Source organism: Anser cygnoides, chromosome 1 (assembly GCF_040182565.1).
Source record: "Anser cygnoides isolate HZ-2024a breed goose chromosome 1, Taihu_goose_T2T_genome, whole genome shotgun sequence".
Taxonomy (NCBI): domain Eukaryota; kingdom Metazoa; phylum Chordata; class Aves; order Anseriformes; family Anatidae; genus Anser; species Anser cygnoides.
This window is the reverse complement of record NC_089873.1, coordinates 99,816,798-99,835,622: the sequence shown is the minus strand read 5'-3', so window position 1 is coordinate 99,835,622 and position 18,825 is coordinate 99,816,798. Positions and strand designations below refer to the sequence as shown.

Below are 18,825 nucleotides of genomic sequence, written 5' to 3'. Positions count from 1 at the left end.
ATTACAGGACCAAGTGAAAAGTATATACAATTATAGCAGTACTTTGGGTAAATACTTGTAGAGCTCAGTATTCCTTTTGGGAGAAGATAATAGTTTTGCTACGCAAGAATAAGAAATATTTTGAGTTGCTTTCAGTCCACATCTTATGTAGAGAAATAGTTTACTCAATGCTTTCTAGTCTGTCTGTCCTCTCAAAAAGCGTACACGCTGAAGGCAATGAAAGCAGTATTTGAAAGCTGCTATAATTGCTTCCATAAACTTGGATTAGGAGTTTTTAAGTATCCTATAGGTTCTGGGAACTTTACAAGCCCTTGCTCAACCTCTGGAGGAAGAATACATTGCAAAATGCGTTCTCTAGAGCAGTAAACACATTCAAATAGCAAAGTCACCCAGTGACGATGTACCTGGAGATAACCACCATTTTGAGAAGGCACCAGTCTCACCTGTACGAATGGGTTGTCAGCTGTCAGGCCCTAGCTGCTTGCCTTCAAGGGCTGGAAGCACCTTTTCAGAGGTAGCCAGAGGCTAAAATTGAGTCCAGCTCTCTTAAGTGGTTCGAGGAGAATTTAAAGCCTAGGAGGAGTAATTAGTGTCCCCACACCTTGATATCCAGGAAAACGTTTTACCCGTGATAGCTTGATTCATTTTCAGTAAAGCAGGGCAGGTATTAAATAACTTTTCTAGGAAAGGATTCAGCTGTTTGCACACGCACCTGTGTGCCGAAGTATGGGAGCGTGAGTTGTGATCGGTTCCTTCCCAGCTGAATAAACACCACGTAGAGCAGCGTTTTGTTGTGCGTGTACTTGGACAGTGATGATGTGTACACAAATTCAGCTTTGCTTCTAATCGCAGGGAGGCTGTATGGCTGCAAGGAAGCCTGAAGTAATGCCAGGGGCTTTGTCATTGACCTCGATACAGGTCAGGATGATGGTAGGACGTGATGAAAGATACCCCTCCAAATTTGAGGGAATTGAAGGGGGCAAACTGGAGGTTCCTGCTCTAGTTTTGAGTCATGGATGAGGAAGAAGCAGGGCAGGAGAGGAGCTGGAAGAAGCAAAATAGATCTGAAGGGGAAATGAGAGTAACCAGGAAATGGAAATACTACTTAGGGAAGAGATGGAGTGAAACTAGTCAAAATAAGATTCTTGCAGTTGGAAGTAACTGATCTGGAACGCTGTGCAAGTGTGTTTGAAAAAAAAAAATTGAAAAAAAATGTAGTAATTGTGAAGCAAGTGTGATGCAGTTTTATAGGTATTTGAACTTGTTCTTGCCTTCTGAGTAAACCAAATGTGCTGAGCTCTGATTTGCTGTGTTTTGCATTAAAGCAAATAAAAACTGCCTGTTGTACCTAATTTTGTAATTGTCAGCTGTTCACAAACAGTGCTATTCAGAGTTACAGCACGCTCCTAGCTTGAGATGGGAGAAAGAAGTTTTTGTCTTTAGGGTTATGTCTCTTCATATTCCTCAGGGTTTGGATATAAACATAACATGAGAGATGTGGGTTGCTTTTAAGGGATCAAGTGACTCCAGAAGCAAATCCATAAAAAGAATACTAGCTATTTAAGGTGGCACTAATAAATTTATGGCCTGTAGACTCAGTACTTACTATACTTGAGAGATGTTATCACTATTTTTCCCTTCCCTTAGCTGTGTTAGGTAACTGACCAAAGCCCAGTGTTCATGTTACTTCCTGGACTTCACTACTGTTCTGTTGTGTCTGCCCAATACAAAGATAGAAAGGAAAACATTAAAAGTTATTTATTTTTGTTACTTTGATTTCTCTTTGGAAAGGTCAGCAAATTTCCAGTCCCCAAAGTTCCCCCAAAATATGTTAAACTTTACTAAAATAAGGGGTCTATAGATAGACTGCCACACAACTAAAGCAAGCACGGAAACCTTTCCTTCCCGCTTCCTCAAGCTGAATAGTTGAAGATGAAAATACTGCAGAAATAGATTCTTACTGCTTTGTATTTGCTGTCAAGTGACTGGACAAACACAGTTGGTGTTTCATGAAAAAGAACAAATTACTATGTCATTCGGACTTGTAATATTGTTCATACTTCATCTCAATTTATTAGAAAGTACTTGCTTTTAAGTGTTGGGGATTAATAAAAAAAATACTAAAATGTTAAAGGATATGTGGTCAGACGTAAGTAAAGCAAGACAAAAAATCAGTGTAAGTCAAGCAAGCATAACACACAAGTGTCCTTCTAGGAAAGCATCCAGTGCCTTTTCAGTATTGCAATATTGTAAATGCTATTTTCAGCAAACTACGTTTAAAGAACAAAAATTTGCATGAGGTGTAGTAATGTGTTAACATGTCAGCGTTTAGTGTTAGTGTATGAAAAACCCTTTGCTAATATAATGTTCAATTACATAGTTGAAATCGATTGGGGTACGCTGCAAAAGCCTTGGTTTTAATGTGCCCTTAATGCTTATCCGCCAGCACATTGAGGTTTTAACAGCCTGTGAATCTGAAGAACTACATAATCTGTAGAGCAAATAAAAAATGGCAAATCTTTTCATGGTGCATTTAATGGCTACAAATCTGACTGATGAACAGCGTATCACTTTTGTTTTTTGTCTACTACGACATGGTAGTCTCATCAGCATCCTTGTTAAAGAGTTGGGAGTGCTGTGTCCTGTTCTGCCAAACCTTAGTACTGCTAATTCTTTCTGTTTGGGTTTGAAATAGTCTTCAAAAAATTTTCAATCTGTGTTCTGCTGTGGAGTGTTGGGATGTAACGAATGAAAGTGATACCACTTGGTGTATCTTAATGTGTCATTTAGGATTTTTAAACTCTAGGGTCAGCTTAACTTTTCCTTACTTTTATTTTTACAACTAAAGCAGAAGCTGAGCAGAGACATTTAAAAGTATGTTTGTCTTATTTACAGTAAGTGAAATATTTGAGAAGTGTTGGCTTTTCAGATACTTTAACTACAAGAGCAGAAACTAATCTTTTTTTTTAAAAAATACTCTCAAATTCACTTCTAATTCATTAATAAAACAAAATTTGTTACTTTTACTTGCTTGTAAGCTGTGGGGATGTGTTCTAAGCTATTTAAAATGACATTTGAGATGTTTAAGTGGGGATAAAATTGCTGGTGTTTTTGTAGTGCTCTTGTAGTGTTTAGGAGGCTCCTGTACACAGGATTGATCAAGTGTTGTTGTTACTAAGCACCTTTACTCGTTCTTTGTGATTGTAGTGCTTCAAGCTGGGTTCTTGTCTTTGTTACCATTTAAATGGGTAATTTTCTTTCATCAGGACCTGAAGACATGGAAAAGCCCCAGATAATTTTTCTTGGTGTTCCTCTGTAGTGTGTTCACGGATGCTGGTTCCTCGTGGCATTCAAGTGGAGGGAGAGGGGCATGGTTTTTCTGCCTGCTTTCCTCTCCCTGCAGTCTCCCAGGGCCTCGGGACGTGATGCTGAGCCCCAGGTGCAGTGGGTCTTGGGGTGCCAACCCAAGGCAAGGCTTGCATTGAATCCCTTGGGGCCAGCATGCGCCGCTGCTTTCGTGGCCAGCGTGGCTAACCAGAGCAGGCATGTCAGATACCAGTTCAGGGTCTGTTTGTGTTGCCAGATCTCAGCTTGGTGCAGTGCTTCGGAACCGTTTTGCCTCGTATGCTACGACTGTGATTCAGAGTATCTAGCCCCATCTCAAGGTAAGGTAAGAAGAGGTGGTGTGCTCTGGGCCTGTCTTAGAAGTCATCCATCATAATCTCACGTAGCTCTGAAGGCCGTTTCCAGAACATCTGTAAGGAACAAGCGAACAAAGCGATATTAAGGTGTATTCTCCAGGAGTACTGGCTCTGTACACACAGCCCCTGCTGTCCCCAGGCTTAGCCCAGGTGGAGACAGCTCTGCCTGGCTGTGGAGGACCAGATCCTAGAGGATGTCTCTCATCACCTCAAGATATTTCTCCGGGGATCGTGTCGGTCCCAGTGCTTTCAGAGCCAGTCTGTCTGCCTGCTTCTCTTCTGCCATTCCCCATGGTGGGAGCAGAAAGCATTGAAGCAGTGTACGTGACTGCTTTCAGGAAGACACGTGAAGGATGAAAGCTACCAGTGTTTTAGGTGCAGATCAGAGGAGCAGGCAGTAGAGCCATTCAGCATCAGAAGTTACAGTGAGAGCCTCGCTGCCTCCCTGCTTTCATGGGCTTTGCAAGGTAGAGAAGAATACCTGTGGGACTGCTGTACCTGCTGGTGTTTGGAACTAGCCGTGTACGCGGTTGCTTAATGTGGCCTTATCTCTTTGGAAGAAACTTCTGCGTCTGAAATACTGGGCAGTGACTCAGTTTTTATGCCTGTTTTTCTGTCCCTCCTCCTTTAAGACACTTGCCTGAAGGGGACGGGCCTTCATGGAGAAAAAAATGTTGCCTTTTAAAGGTGTGTTTTACTCGGGGTGGAATTCCCTTGAGATGACATCAAGGAGTCATAACTATGGCTGGTCACACAGCCGGTGGGAGGCAGCCCACTTTTAACCTGGACTGCCTCTGCTGACATGGAAGCATTTCGAGACAGAACCTGTGGAACAGAGGTGTGGGTAGCTGTCTTCGAAGTAAGTTTTTCATAACTGTAAGTGCCTGGAGTAAGGTATAATTGAGGCAGCTAAGCTTTTTCTTTTTGTTTTCTCTCCCCCAGTCCAACAGCCAAACTCCTCATCACATCTAACTTAGTATCTGTCCTTTTTTTCTCTGAATTGGGTCTCCCTGCAAGATTATAATTTAAATTAGATCCTTAAATTGTATTTTCTGAAGTTTTCCTGGTATTAAGTCAGGAAACTTTTCACAATTAACAATCCCCCTCCTCTGTTTTGATTTAGAAGCTAGAAGATACCATACTGGGTCATATCGGTAGTTCATATCACCAAATATTTGGTCTTCAGCAGCAGCAGTGACATGACTACTTAGGGAGAACATGTGAGTGTGGCCATTTTCTGGCTCACTGTCCTCCTACTTTTCTAGCATCCAGACATTAGATTTGGCAGTGTTAGGGACTGCATCCTTGTGTGTTCCTTCAGTATCTGCTCATGACCCTGAGGTAACAGACTGTAGAAGTTTCTTGCTAGCTACGTTGATATCATCTACTGCCATCAGGTTTTTGTGAGCTTTGAATGAGTTCCACCCCCCATCATGCACCTGAATTGAAGAGCCTGAGCCTCTTCAGTCTTCTTGCAAGTTAACTGCCCTGTCTTGAATCCTTCAATCTTTATCTTTTTGAATTCTTTCGTGTCCTGTTTGTGTGCTCTTTTTGTCTCCATCTTGCTACTTAAGATCTCAGTCCACTAAGTCTTTACATGGCAGCAAAATAAATTTCTGCCTCATTCTCTGTGGCCTCTATCTAGATGACATTTGCTGAAAATGTTGCACATTGAGCCAGTAATTTCAGAGAACTGTCAACAGTGACTCTAACATCGCTTCTTGAATTGTAAATTCCATCCATACATTCAATATGGAAGCACAATTTATTTTTCCTGGTATGTATTGTTTCACACGTCTGCCCATAGATGGACCTTTCCTTGCCTGATTTCTTGCCATACGCTATTAAAGAAGCAGTCTGGGTTTTTTGAAAGTCCAAATATGTTTTCATTGGATCACTCATATCTGTCTGCTTGGAGTGCCAGCAGTCTAGTAGGGCAGGGTTTGCGTTTGCCAAGACCATATTCACCTTCCTCCAGCAGATTGTTTGCTGTGCCCTTCTCTCTGCAGTCTTGCCATGGACAAAGGTCACATTTTACCAGTCTGTAGCTTTTAATATTCCCTTGGGAGCCCACCAGGCTAATTTTCAAAGAACTTGAAAGAAACCAGTCAAGTTTCCTCTCCTGAGTTGGTATGCCAAAGAGCACGGGTTTGGGTAGTGGGAAGTGAAAACGCTGGTTATATCCAGAGTAGTTCTGCAGGCATTACTCTATTGTGTTATATAGCGCATGTGACCCCAGTAAGGCACGTGGCTTCATGTACATCTGTGTGATTTACAGTTCTATTAAACTAATACTGCATGTTTTCTTTGAAGAAGAAAACACACGAAGCAAACCCTGATCTGTTCCCAGCGCTTGGCTTAGAGGTAACTCTGTTCTGAACAGTGGGAGTTCCCTGCGTTAGGGCTGACGAACCTCTCACCCCTTTCCGCTTTTTGGTTTTGAGTGACGTTTTAGTGGCAAAGCTGGTTTCATTTTCCTGCCTGACCCTGATCTTGTCGGTCCCCCACGCTAGTTTCTTCCTCAGCTGTGCTGTGAACCCAATCAGTGAGATGATCCAGACTTGAAAGTGTACGCTTTTTAATAAAAAACATAGCTTGGTTTCCTTCCCAGATTACTTCATTGATGTTTATAGCATAGCCACACAAACAGTTTCAGCAGCATGATTTAGTGAGCGATGAATTACAGTAGTAAGAACAGGAATAAGCTGCTGCGGTGTGTGGGAGACTTTGTAATCTGACTTTGCTACCAGAGAAAAGCAACATGCAACTATGCAGTCAACTGTGCGTAAAACCGATAAGTTGGGAGCCCTGGCCTTGTGTTTTCAGTCAAAAATACGTTGCAACTGTGGCTACAGTGACAGCAGCAGGTTGTTGCATTACTTTTGTGAAGCACAGTGCTAGCCTTTTTGGTACAGTTTCATTAAGTGTGAATATACAATATGCAGTAAATATTAACTTGTTGCCATAGGGTTTTAGAGTATTGCACTCTTGTAGCATTGTGTTGCTTTAGAAAGACTTGTATTGATGATGCTAAGTCATTTTTGTATCCTAGTAGGAAGTTTAGAAGATAGCAAATTCTTATCTGCTTGAACTGACCTTTGTTACATTCAGATCTGTCCCCATTGATGCTAAAGGTGAAAGAATGGACAGTAAAAGAATATGTGCTTGTAAACCTGAAATACATTGAGCCAGCTTGCAACTCTGTACCTGCAGGGATGTTGCAGTACCGAAGCAGAGCCTTCGTGTTGGAGGTGGGGTTAATGGCCATAAAAGCCTGGAGCCCAGCATGGCTGTAGGAAGCTTGCAAGTAATCTTGGCACCTGTATATTAAAGAACCTGTATATTAAAAAATTCTTGCTGTAACAACAAAAATCCTATCAAATGTTTTATTTCCCATAATCAGACTGGCTTAGGGTGTGATAAAATACTGCATGGTGGCTCTTTTGAAAGATGGATTGTCTGGGTTAATATTTTGTTATTGAACACGGATACAGATATTTCTCTCAATCTGAATGTATTTTGCAGACAATGTTGCATTGATCTGTCCTGACTGTGGCTTCTGTGGGGACTTCTGTGGGGCAAATAGTAGGGGGATGAATTGCAAAATTGAAAGGAGTAATTTAAAACTATTAAAAAACACTATATATGCATAATTTATTTCTTATGTTTAAAACCACCAAAGTGGTATTCCCAGGATGCATTTTCTTAATTGTGTGAAAATCTGTTAATGTTGAAATAATCCTGGTAACAGATGTTTTATCTAGTGATGTTTCTCACATTAGTGCAGATAGCTAGACACTTCACTTTTCTTGTTTACTGTGAGTTTGCAAAGCCTACGTTCAAGGAATATATTCTTATCTTGGCCGTAGGTCTTTGTTTTAATATCTTAAGAAAATAATTCACTTCTTGGTTTTCAGAAAAGTCAGTTAATTTGGCAGTGCTCTTTTGGCTTTTGCATAAGCAACTTCCTGCTTCTGAGTCTTGAAGGCCCTAGGCCACTGCAATGACCAAAAGCATTTTTTCCTCAGGATAATAATTCTAATGTTGTAATAAAATATCCTGGCTTTCTACTCTTCTGGCATAATTTCACGTTTAGATTCTTTAGTGATGAAGAGGCATTCCAAATTACGTGAAATTATGGAATAAACCAATCTATATTCATATTATGCAAGTATGATGACTGTTCATTCCTTCGTCTAATTCTCACTTTCTGGGGAGTAATTCTGCTGCCTGGGCAAATGAACTAAGGGTAAAAATAGATGAAGATCCATCATTGGGATAGATGATGATCAATCATTAAAGCCTTGTCTTTGAGTAATTTCAGTATTGCCATAATCTTTGGAGTTGGAAAAGCGATGCGTTTGAGTTTGAATATTCCCCAACCATCTAATTTTGATGAACCCACACACTACCCCTCCCCCTGCTTTGATGAGCAATATGTTTAAAAATAAAAGTCTAAGGATTTTTTTTTTTGTTACTTCATTTGGGATGCAGGCAGCATCTTCAGGCAGCATGTGTTACTTTCCAGTAGTTCGTATCTTCTGTATCAGCTGTCAGACTTTGGATATGACAAAATGAGAAGGACAATAATTAGATTAAAAAGTATATCATTTTCAGGTCATCTTACGGAAGAAATGAGTCCTTTGAAAAATTATTACCAAATCTGAAATTGTATACCAACTCAATTGCATTTCACGGTTTCAAGGAAAATACTTGTAGAAGAGTACTTACTGTTTCTCCTTACTCGCATTCTGAATTGCAGTGCTGTTTGACTTATCAAGGATCTAAAGTGAAATATTAGAAGTTTCCTTACGTGTGAACATAAAGGGAAACTGAATCCCCGGTTCAGCTATTAGCAGATAAAGGCAATTGGTCATTTGATTTAAAAAAAAAGAAAAAAGGAGAAAAAGAAAAAATCTTTATTCAGAAGAATGCTCTTTCTAAAGGAAGAGTATAGTTTGTAAATAACTTTATATCTAAGGTGAGACACAAGAAAAAATTTCTGCCTTCTTTTTTTTGCCATAGCTATTTAACATGACAAGTTTCACCGTGCCTTTGCCAAAATCTTTTTGTGAAAAGTTTGATTTTGCAGTCATTCTCTTAGCTGTAGTGCCAGGCTGTGATGTCGCAGTGCAATTTCCTTGTGGGTTTGTAGATGAGTAGCTGCTACTGTAGCAAAAAACCTCTATTGAAGTCCTCTTTACTTCCTGTCTCAGCCAAAATGCAAGCATCCAGGCATATTCTATACACTCCTTTTCAATCTTCTTTTAGTGAGAATTACTTTCTTCTCAACTCTTTGAGATCAAACTCTACTTTATCTTATGTCATGGGGTTCTTCTCCTGTTCCCAAACTCGTGCTAAGTGTTTCTGGTCTTACTTCACTTAGTCTGTTTGAAGACCTCAGCCAGTTTTATATGATATTGGTCCTGTCTAACCCCAAGATGAGAGATGTCTTTCTGAACACAGTGAAGACTAATCCTGTGTAGTGAAGGGTGTCTGGATGCCTCCTGGCATGCTCATGCTTTAACCGCCATGAACTTCTGGAACAAAATTGTCACTACAACAAAATTGTAGATGTTTAGATAAAATTTCAGGTTTCTACCAGATAATGTTGACACTAATGTGCTTTAGAGTTGTCACTTGTGCCTGTTCACAAATGGTTGGTTGTCTTACTGTATCTTCAGGCCTAGGGATGAGTATGCAAAGCAGGAAAAGAAAATCCAGAGATACTGCCTCTGGCTTGGGGAGTTCCCAAGCCACACATATCTGGGGTCTGGGAGAGTATGCTGTCCCTACAAGCTTGTCCTGTTTTATACTCTTCCTTAAACGCTTACTGTTTGCTGCCATAAGAGATGGGTGCTTTGTTATGTGCGTCCTGTATCTTGATAGATGACAGATACTCAAACAACGTATCTAATGAACCTTCCTAATAAAGGAATTGTATTCCTTAATGTGCTTTATTTGTTTGCTACTTACTGTCTTCTGAGGTAGGTAAATGAACCCTTGTCTGCTGAAGAACATCAGACTGTTCTTCTTATCTTTACTCTCACATGGGTGTCTACTGTTGTACTGAAAGTAACCTCCTTACTTGGACCAAGATAAAGCATTGTCATTAATCGCCAGTCTTAGCAGCACTAAAGAAATAATAGGCTCTGTTATCTCCTTCTAGAAATGGGAGTCTTTTGCATGTACCCAGAATCTGTGCCTCGTAATGCCTGTCTCGTCTTGCTTGGGATTCCTAGGAAGAGGAATGTAAGAAGAAAAGGAAGAGCAAGCAGTGTCAAGACCTCAAAATGTATTTTCTCTTTCCTCAAAGATGATCAAACTTCTTAAGAAAACTTGCATTGTTGGCAAGAAAACCTTAGGATCTTTCGATCCTGTGTAGATTTGGAATAGCAACACTTCAAAAAAACTTCAAAAACCTTCACTTCTGGATAAGTATGCAACTCTTGCACAGGCCTACGTATAATTTCTCAACATATGCTCTCCTGAGTTTTTAGGTTAATTTTCTACTAAGTATCACTTATTTTCTGCTTCACCTTATATTGAAAAGTGATATTTCTTTTTGTCTGATGTGGGAAGTAGAACTGAGGAAAAATGTGTTATTGCTCATTTTTCTTCTTGCTTTCATAATTGAGAGGAAGTTTTGCTAAAACAGTGCTGCTCTCCTCTCCCTGTTTCCAGAAACCTGCCTCTATTTTAGGATTTCAAGCTCCAGCATTCTTCCTTAACAAACAATTACAGGAACAGTTCTGAGAACTTCAGCTGTATGTGTAGAGCTTGTCCCCAAAAACCTCTATATGCTCACGTGCCGGCAGAAGGGAACTGAATCTCCAGATGTCTGGAGTCATTCTTATGAGGAGAAATACTCCTTTTGTTCATGACTTTTCTTTGTGGAGAAAAGGGATTCTCCTTGTATAGGGTTTTGTAGCACAGGCAGTAGGGAATAGTCCTTCTCACCCTTCTCCCCCCTGCCAGATCTGATAGTCGCCTGTCCTCAGCGTGAGAGGTGGTTCAGCTTGCTGACTTGAGGCTTGTTTCAGTTGAAAATGAGTATGCTAACCTGACTCATCCTGAGGCTACGAGATGGCCATGCTTGCTATGGCAGGAGGGTGAATTGCGACCACACTTCTGACAGTAGCCCCCACTTTGGTTAGATTATGTATAATGAAAAAATGGACTGTAATTTATCTACTTAAATGGTTTTAGAAACATCTGATGTTGAGTTTGCTTGCTCGTCTTGCCCTACTATTTTTATTACTTAATGAAAAAAAAAGCAGGATTGCCAATGATGGAGAGCTTTTGCATCTAGCTGCTAAAGTGCTGCCTCATCTGTAATAGGAGCTCCTTCCCCCAGCTAGCTATTCCTGCCCGGAGAATATCTGCGTTACACCAACGGCATGCCTACACTTTCTTAATGTTAATTGAGATCGTGTCCTCCTTGAATTCAAAGCCTTCTTTAACCTAAACTGACTCGTTTCATTTCTGTGGTGTACTGGTGACCGAGGCTGGGCGGTCTCTTGGGGCTGGTCTGCGTCGTGCAGCAGGAGCCGTGCAGTGCTGCGTGGCTTGATGTCGCTCCCTGCAGAAATGACTGTAATGTCAGCGTCCTTTTAACTCTTGGGATGGCGTTCAGCTGCGGGTCACAGTTCGGCACGGGGAATTCAGATTAGCTCCTTGTTCGCTTTGCTTTTTCACTCTTTTTCCACTGCACTTGCCACCCACGATGGATGTTAGTTCCGAACAGCTGGCCGTTTTCTTACTCCTCCTCCAGAGTTAAAAGGTATCAAATGAATGCCTTTCATAACTGGCTTCATCTGTCTTTCTGTTTGGATTTTGGCTGCTGTATCGCTTTCCAGACAATCTGTTTCTCACTGTGATTTCACCCTGAGTCTGATTCACTCTATAGGTTGGTCTCTGCTTCTGCGGTGCTGTTTCCTGGCTTTACGGGACTGTATTACCCTCCCGGTTTGGGTAATGTTGGAGAGAAAGAAAACATCCCAAGTCCTAGCTGGGCAGAAACCAAATCGTGGGGTACTTGGAAAAAGAGAGGTTTTGCAAAATGAAAAAGCTGGGGCTGGCTGGGGGAAGAGCTTGGTGCTTTGCCTTCCTGTGAAGGGTCTGCAGGCTCAAGCTGATGCTGCTTTTCATTGCACCTGGGTTTTCAAGGCTGTCGATGTTCTTTGATAAAGAAAGAAATAGCTGTCTTGAAGATGTAAAAGAAAAATAAATTGAGGTTTGTTGGTGCAGGCTTGTGACGAGGATCGGATGCTGTGGCAGACAACCGCAGCTGTGCAATAAGAGGGACGCTGCTGCAGAGACTGGAGCAGCGGCAGAACCGCCTGCGTTCTGCCCTGCTCCTTCTTCCGCCTGCCCGGGCTCCCTCCTCTGCCTGCCCCGCTCCTTCCTCCACAGCCCCCGGCCTGGCAGGGCTGCAGGGAGCACCTGAGGGCCCTGGTACCCGGGCTGCTTTTGGCAGCAGCGGCAGCCAGCGCTCTGGGGAGCTCCCTTGCTCCGGGGGCTCTGCCTGGTGTCCTTACGCCACTCCTGCTCCCATTTCTTTTCTCTCCTTGGGTCTCTGTTCCTGCTTCTGCTTCCTTCCAATTGTCTCTTGTTAATGCGGTTCTAATGTTTTTGGCTTTTAGGTTTTTCTTTTTTTTTTTTTTGGCTGCTCTTTACCTTCACTTTTTTTCTTCCTTTTTTAGCCTATCTCGTTTTAGGTCTTTTCTTCCTTCCTTCCTTCTCAAATAACTGTGGCCTGTGACAACTGGCCATTATATCATTTCCTCTGTGAGATCTACCGCCTCAGCCTAGGTCCGTCTGTCTGTCTGTCTGCTCTGTCGGCCAGGCTGCAGGCACGCTGGGGCAGGAGCTGTCTTATTGCCGCTGCTGTGCCCAGCACGGTGGGGTCCGATTCATGGCTGGTACGTAAGCACTGCTGTAACAAACATGATTGAAATATTTCTTATGTAAACCCCCAGCAGAGGAACGGGGACTGCCTCTAAGACGCGTTAAGATGCTTTTAATTCATGTGAGTGTGTAGTAGAAAGGGTCCTGGTAACTCGCAGCTACTGCAGACAGCTCTGCTGGGGTTTTTGCTTAGCGGTACAGCCTTGTGCATTAGAAACCTTTTAATGGATGCTGAGGGGTAATGAAAAGGGGAAAACAAACAAATTATGATGATGCCTGTTCTCAGGGATCACAGATGTATTTGGCTAGGTGACATACCTGCATTTAATCAGAATCAAATGCTTACAACAAATGCAGTTAAAATATATCTAGAAGAGCCTGCGGCAAGAAGCGAGCCTCCTACTTAAGCAGTTTACAGGGAGCTATTACTGCCAAAGGTTCACAGTTCATACCAGGTATGTAGAGGGGAAGATGGTAGGTCTTTCAGGAATTCCCAGAAGATGTGTGCTATTTATCATTTGCTAAGTCTTTCAGGGAAGAGTGGGGAGGTTCAGAGCCTCTGCCAATGCTCTGAAAGTGAGTGTGAGTGGGCGCCCCGTGACGGATTTACCGTGTCAGCCACGCTGGACACTGCTAATAGACTTGTTGAGGGTCAACTGTTGAATGGCACGAGCAAGTGGGTAAATACGATCCGTTTGTAACTTGGGGTTCTCCGGTGCCCTGTCAGGGCTCGGTTACAGGGGTGTTATAAGTTATTACGTGTCAGCTGAACTGCGCTAGTCGTCTTCGGCTAGTAGTGTTTGCTAAATCATGTTCCCTGATGATGTAAGAGGGAAGAACAACTAAAGGAAACATCAAGTAAGAAATCCTAGTCCTGTGTGCTTCTTGAGCTTAGTCTGAATTTCTCAGCTAGCTATGCAGCAACAGGGTAGAGTGAGGCCATGATCTCCTGGTAACAGTGCCGTCGTGCTCTTTCCACATACTCCCTGTCTCTGTCCTCATGTCTCCAGTTGTGTGTGTAATCTCTAAGCTCTTTGGGAAGGAATGACCTGCCCTGAGATTATTAAAACAAATGCTGCTATGATCTCTTCAGCACTCACTGCGTAATCGGTGGAATCACCTTATCTACGTCTCAAGTTGATTTATGGAGCTAAGTAACTTCTGTGGAGTGGGCTTGTCTGTGTGTGTGTGTGAGCTGGGTGGGGAGAGAAGAGAGCGGAGAGAGTGCCTCCTAAAAATAGTTCTTAACGACTACGAGACTGCTTATGAAACGCCACCAGCAGCCAGTGTTTGGATTACCTTAATTGTATGTTCTCTATATTTTTTCCAAAGCAGAAATTTAAGTACGAGCATTCAGGTGAATGTTTTGTTTAGTCATGGAACAAAATTTTTCTCTTAGTGCTGCTCCCTGAGATACTGGGTTTGGTTCCCCCCCCCCACCACCACCTCGGTGTTAATTGTAGCTCGACAAAGCTCTTTTGCTTAGACATGTAGGTGGCGGCGCGTTTCCCATGGCAGGAGGAGCGCTCAGAGATGGTTGGCACAGGCACATCTCAATGTGCCTCGGAGAGGTGTGGGCACCAGCTCACACAGTGGTAGGAAGGAAGGCTTTAGTACGATGTTTTATCTCTTCAACGCTGCAAGCAAACATCCCTTTTGAGTTCGACTACTTGGTTTACAAGACGTGGGACGGCAACCTGCTGGGACTTGGTGGTGGCCGACTTGAGCAGCCGGCTGCTGTAAGCCCACCTGCCACGGTTGGATCCAGATGTTGTCCGATGGCCAAAGTGATAAGCGTCCAAGCTAGCGCAAACAGGGCTCTTCCCATCCTTTTTCCTCTTGAGATTTTTATTTTCTCAGACATTGTTCTGGATCAAGTTTATGCTGGGGATGACTAGTACATCTGCACGGCGAGCGTTGTGCTCTGTTGGCCTTGGATAAGACCTAAAAGATGGTAGAAAGTAAATGCCTTTAGAGCTTGACATGACCTTGTCGTAGATGTTTAACAAGTCTATCATGTGAATGTTCCTGGAGCTGCTGAGTATCGTGTTATTTTTTAAAGGCTTGTTTACCATCTTCAGCATTAAGCTTTCAAAGACAGTAAATTGAATGGCCCCTCTATAACACTATGCGACTCCCTCTAAAGGGAGACTTAAAACTCCTGTGGCATTTGGAATGATTGAACTGAGATGCAGTAAATCTGGATGCTGTTCCCTTAGTTAAATTTTAGGGTTTTATCAACGGGTAAATAATAGCAGAAAAACTGTCCCTGCATCTCAATGGAGCTTTATATATGTTTATTACATCAAATGCAGATATATCAGGCACATCATTATCTATCCCCATTTCCTGGAAGTATATTCAATTTCTTTCTGTTCATTGTGACCTACTGACCTCAAAAAGGCACGAAACACAAAGATCAGTTGTTATACACTTGTTCATTTTTTTTATAATAAAGTCACTTTGCCTTTCTGAGCTGTTACCACTTACTTTTTAGCAATGGCATAGTTTGTTTTACAGAGGCAGTGACTTCTACTGAGTATCCACTTTTTCCTACGTTTTCTAGCTGTTTCCTGCAGAAATTTAGCACTTGGTACTTTGAATTTGCATGGCCATTCTAGAAGCTGTTGAGCAAAATACAGATGGACCAACAGTTCTTTTGCACTGCATTACAGCTTTTGCCTCCTGGGAGGTTTTGAGATTAATTGTCATCTGAAAGGCTTTACTTCACATTAGGTGCAAGTGGAGTGATTTTTTTTTTTCTTCACTCCTGTGTCTCCTGATAAAAGCAAAGATGACTTTGAATTTGGGATGGAGTGTTTTAAAAACCTTAGTGACCTTTGAGGATCTTGTCAGTTGATGCTGAAATTGATCCTGATTATTTGTCTCTGTATTGAACAGAAGTGAATTGACACATAATTAATCGTAGCTGTCGTTTGGCCAATGACAATAAAGTAAAAGAATGACTTGTTTCACCTTTCATCACTTGTCACTTAACTATGTTTTTCTTTAAACTGAAAGCAGATTTTGCCTGTTGTGGTAAGCAGCATATTCAGTATTGAGCGATGCCACCGTTGCCTTTGGGCTATGTAGGAAAATCTGGTTTATGTAAGTGTCGAACCTTTCTGACATTTTTCAGACCTAGAGAGATCATCATGTTCATCCTCTGTAGCCTCTCCTACTTCAAGCCAACTAGTTGTAGCTCAGCTATCTGGTAAGCTTTAGAAAAGATTCCAATCTAAAATAAAACACCAAAACCACAAAAATCACCATAACTTTCAGAATTTTTAGGACAAAAGATTTCCTTATTACTTGACTTCTTCCCTTCCCAGTTCAGTCCCAAATTCTTGTTATTTCTATTTCTAGTCATTATGTGTGATATCTTCCCCACCTACAGACCAGAGCCCTCGCTGAAATTTCTGTTCCTGAAGTGGGTAGCTTTTAGGGATAAACCTTCATTCATCTTTCTCTCTCAGACTTAAATTGACTGAGCTCTTAAAGTCTCGCTCCAAGTAATGCATCTTTCTGACCTCTTCTGAAAATGTTTGCAGCTTCTTTCTGAACCTCTAGTGTTTTGAGTGATCACTTCTGAATTTTAGATACCAGAAGAGAGCGCACACACCGCTGCATTGATGCCAAATAGGGGAGAGAACTTTTTGTTTGTTTTTTTTTCCTGGCCGATATTCCCCTGCTTGGACATCTTAAGGATTGCTTCAGTTCTCAGTAGCAATGCTGCACTTAGGCAATTGTTTGTTCCTCGCGCTTCTTGCCAGGGTGCCTTTCAAGTCAGCACAGATGACTGCACTCCTTGGGTTTGGCTACATGGCCTATCGCCTCGGTTCCTAGATCCCTTCTGTGCCTGCTGACGGAGGGAGGGCAGCTGCTTTTTTCATTGATTTCCTCTGTGCACAGATCTAAGGCTTCTGTCTGAGAACTTTGTTGCTCTTCTTTCAGGCTGTTGATAGGAGTAGCAAGTAGAAGGCCAAAAATTAGTGCCCGTGGGGCCTCCGACTTGTTCTTCTTAGATCATAGTTATGTTGAAACTTATGGCCTAGTTTATTGTAACTTGATTAATAATTGTGCTTCTTTGCTTATACTCATTTCTTTGTTAATGTAGGAGGTGGTAAGTCAGAAACCCTACAGAAGTGCTTTTTCATCAGTGCGCTTTTTGCTCCCTTCCAAATGAGCCTGTAATCTCTTTGAAAATACGGAACCCAACAATCTAATCTCCATAAACCATGTTACTGCTTCTGTGTTAATTATCAAATGAGCTAATGTGGTACTTTGGAATTGTCGTCAAATTTATAGGATCATAATTACCTGGCTATTTTTTTTATATTTGCCTTTGAAATCATCCTGGTGTTCTGATTGCTTTCAAAAATCAACACCGCTTCTCAGCTAGCTCTTCTAAAATCCTTGGATACAAATTGTGAGATTCTTCTGATCTTAAGTAACGTCTGATGATGGCTCTTTTATGACGGTATTCAGTTTCAGTCAAGAAGTCAGATGACATTTCCTGTGCCAAAACCAGTATGCGCATTTACTGAATGCTTCTGCCTTCTCTGGGTGGTGATTGACGCGTGGGTTTTTGTTCAGGGTTTGACCTGAGCTATTTTTGAAATGCAAAGGTTTCCTTTTGTTTGGGGTAAATTTATTTTATTTTTTTAAAAATGTATTTTAGGCTCCTTGCTTTGATTCCCCGAGTCTTTCTAATTCTGTCCTTGTAATTTTATTTCTGTCTTCTGTTATCTCCCAGTAGGTAATGTTCATTCAGTTCACTGGTGAAAAAGGGAAACTGCCTAGTAAACCAGTTCATAAATTTTTGGATTTTGTCCCTTGTTCCCCCTGGCTCTTAATGATTAACTTTTAGTGAAATTAATCTTTCAGAAAATTACATGAGGAATCCATGTTACTCATTCAAATTTACCTATTTATGTACGAACAGTGTAATCATGACACACAACTGCCAACTTGATCAGCTGCTCTTTGTTAATGAAGTTCCCCAAAATTTCCCTTACTGTGTGCAGGGGAATAATTAGAAAACTGTCATCTAGAGCTGTGCTTTCTGCTGCTGACAGCATGTTACCTCAAGCATGTGTTGCTTACACATGAAGCAGCTGAGGACTTCCAGACCTCTTTCTTCTTTTAGATGTCATTAACAGGTATTTTGGAAGCCAGGTGTTTTGTTCTGTAGTTTAATCTGATGGGCTGCATCACATCCTGGCAGATAACTTCTCATGTGCTTTCTGTTAAGGCATTTGTTTAATAGATTATTCAGATCCTGTGACCTCAGTTATAGATGAGTGAAAAACACCAGTGCGGTTCTGATAGACTTCCATCACCTTCTGGTCACTCATTTCTCCATAGGTAGCTGTGACAGTAGCTGGTTGTTACCTGTTTCACTTGGCAGGAGCTACATCCTGCCGTGTAGGGTTTCCATGGAAGTAACTGGTTGACTGTATCGAACATTCAGCAAATAAAGGTGAAAGAGCACAGAGGAGCCTCAGACTCAGGGAGAAGTAATCAATATTGACTTAATATTGAGCAATATCTTCATAGGAGGTGGCAATGAGAATTAAAACAGATCAATGAAGATATTCGAACGAAGTGAAGACAGAGCTACATGACCTCAGATGCTCTAGAGAACTTGTTGTAGGCCTTTCTTTTAGGACGTAAGGCCTAAAACCTAGTTAACATCTGGTGGGATGACCTGTGTGCATGCTAGCAAGGAGCAGTGTATTAATTGGAGGTGGGAAGGAAGAGGAGGTAGTAGGTGAAGTCAAAAGGAAGAACAAATGGAGGATTTTGTAGACAGCACAAAGGATTGAGGTTGCATTCGAAATACGAAGAAAGCAGAAGTAAACATCCTATTCTTTGTTTCTGCCCTTCCAAACGTATGAAAGAGGAGGAACGGGGTTTATATGTAGTTGAAAGAAGTAAAGAATCATAGATCTCTGACTATATGTGAGTTAATGTGCATTTGTACTGCTCAGTCAGAAGCTAAACAGCTGAAGGGATGTAGGACAGACATAATTTTGGATGTTCTCCAGGCCCATTCATTAGAATGTATGGTGGGAGTTGTGATCAATAGCAAAGGAAGTCTTTCATGGTCTCTACGGGTTGGAGTGAATTTTATTGACTGACAGCTACATTTAGGCACTAGCGAAAAGTATACGTGCGGTGCGCTTGCAGAAGGGTCAGCTTAGAGCTGGCG

At 41.8% G+C, this 18,825-nt stretch overlaps 1 protein-coding gene across 5 annotated transcripts in view; it reads left to right on the top strand.

Annotated features, from left to right (window-relative positions):
• GSK3B (glycogen synthase kinase 3 beta) overlaps positions 1 to 18,825 on the top strand; it is a 153,669-nt gene that overhangs the window by 31,799 nt on the left and 103,045 nt on the right. For 2 of the 5 annotated variants that reach the window (XM_048047668.2, XM_048047667.2), the window contains exon 1: positions 3,356 to 3,665. The exons of 2 other annotated variants lie outside the window; for them this stretch is intronic. In XM_048047668.2, the coding sequence (XP_047903625.2) occupies positions 3,371 to 3,665 (295 nt within the window). In that variant the 5' untranslated portion in view covers positions 3,356 to 3,370. Of the gene's footprint in view, positions 1 to 3,355; positions 3,666 to 18,825 lie in introns of those variants that run through there. One more of the 5 variants, XM_048047669.2, reaches the window with a different exon arrangement.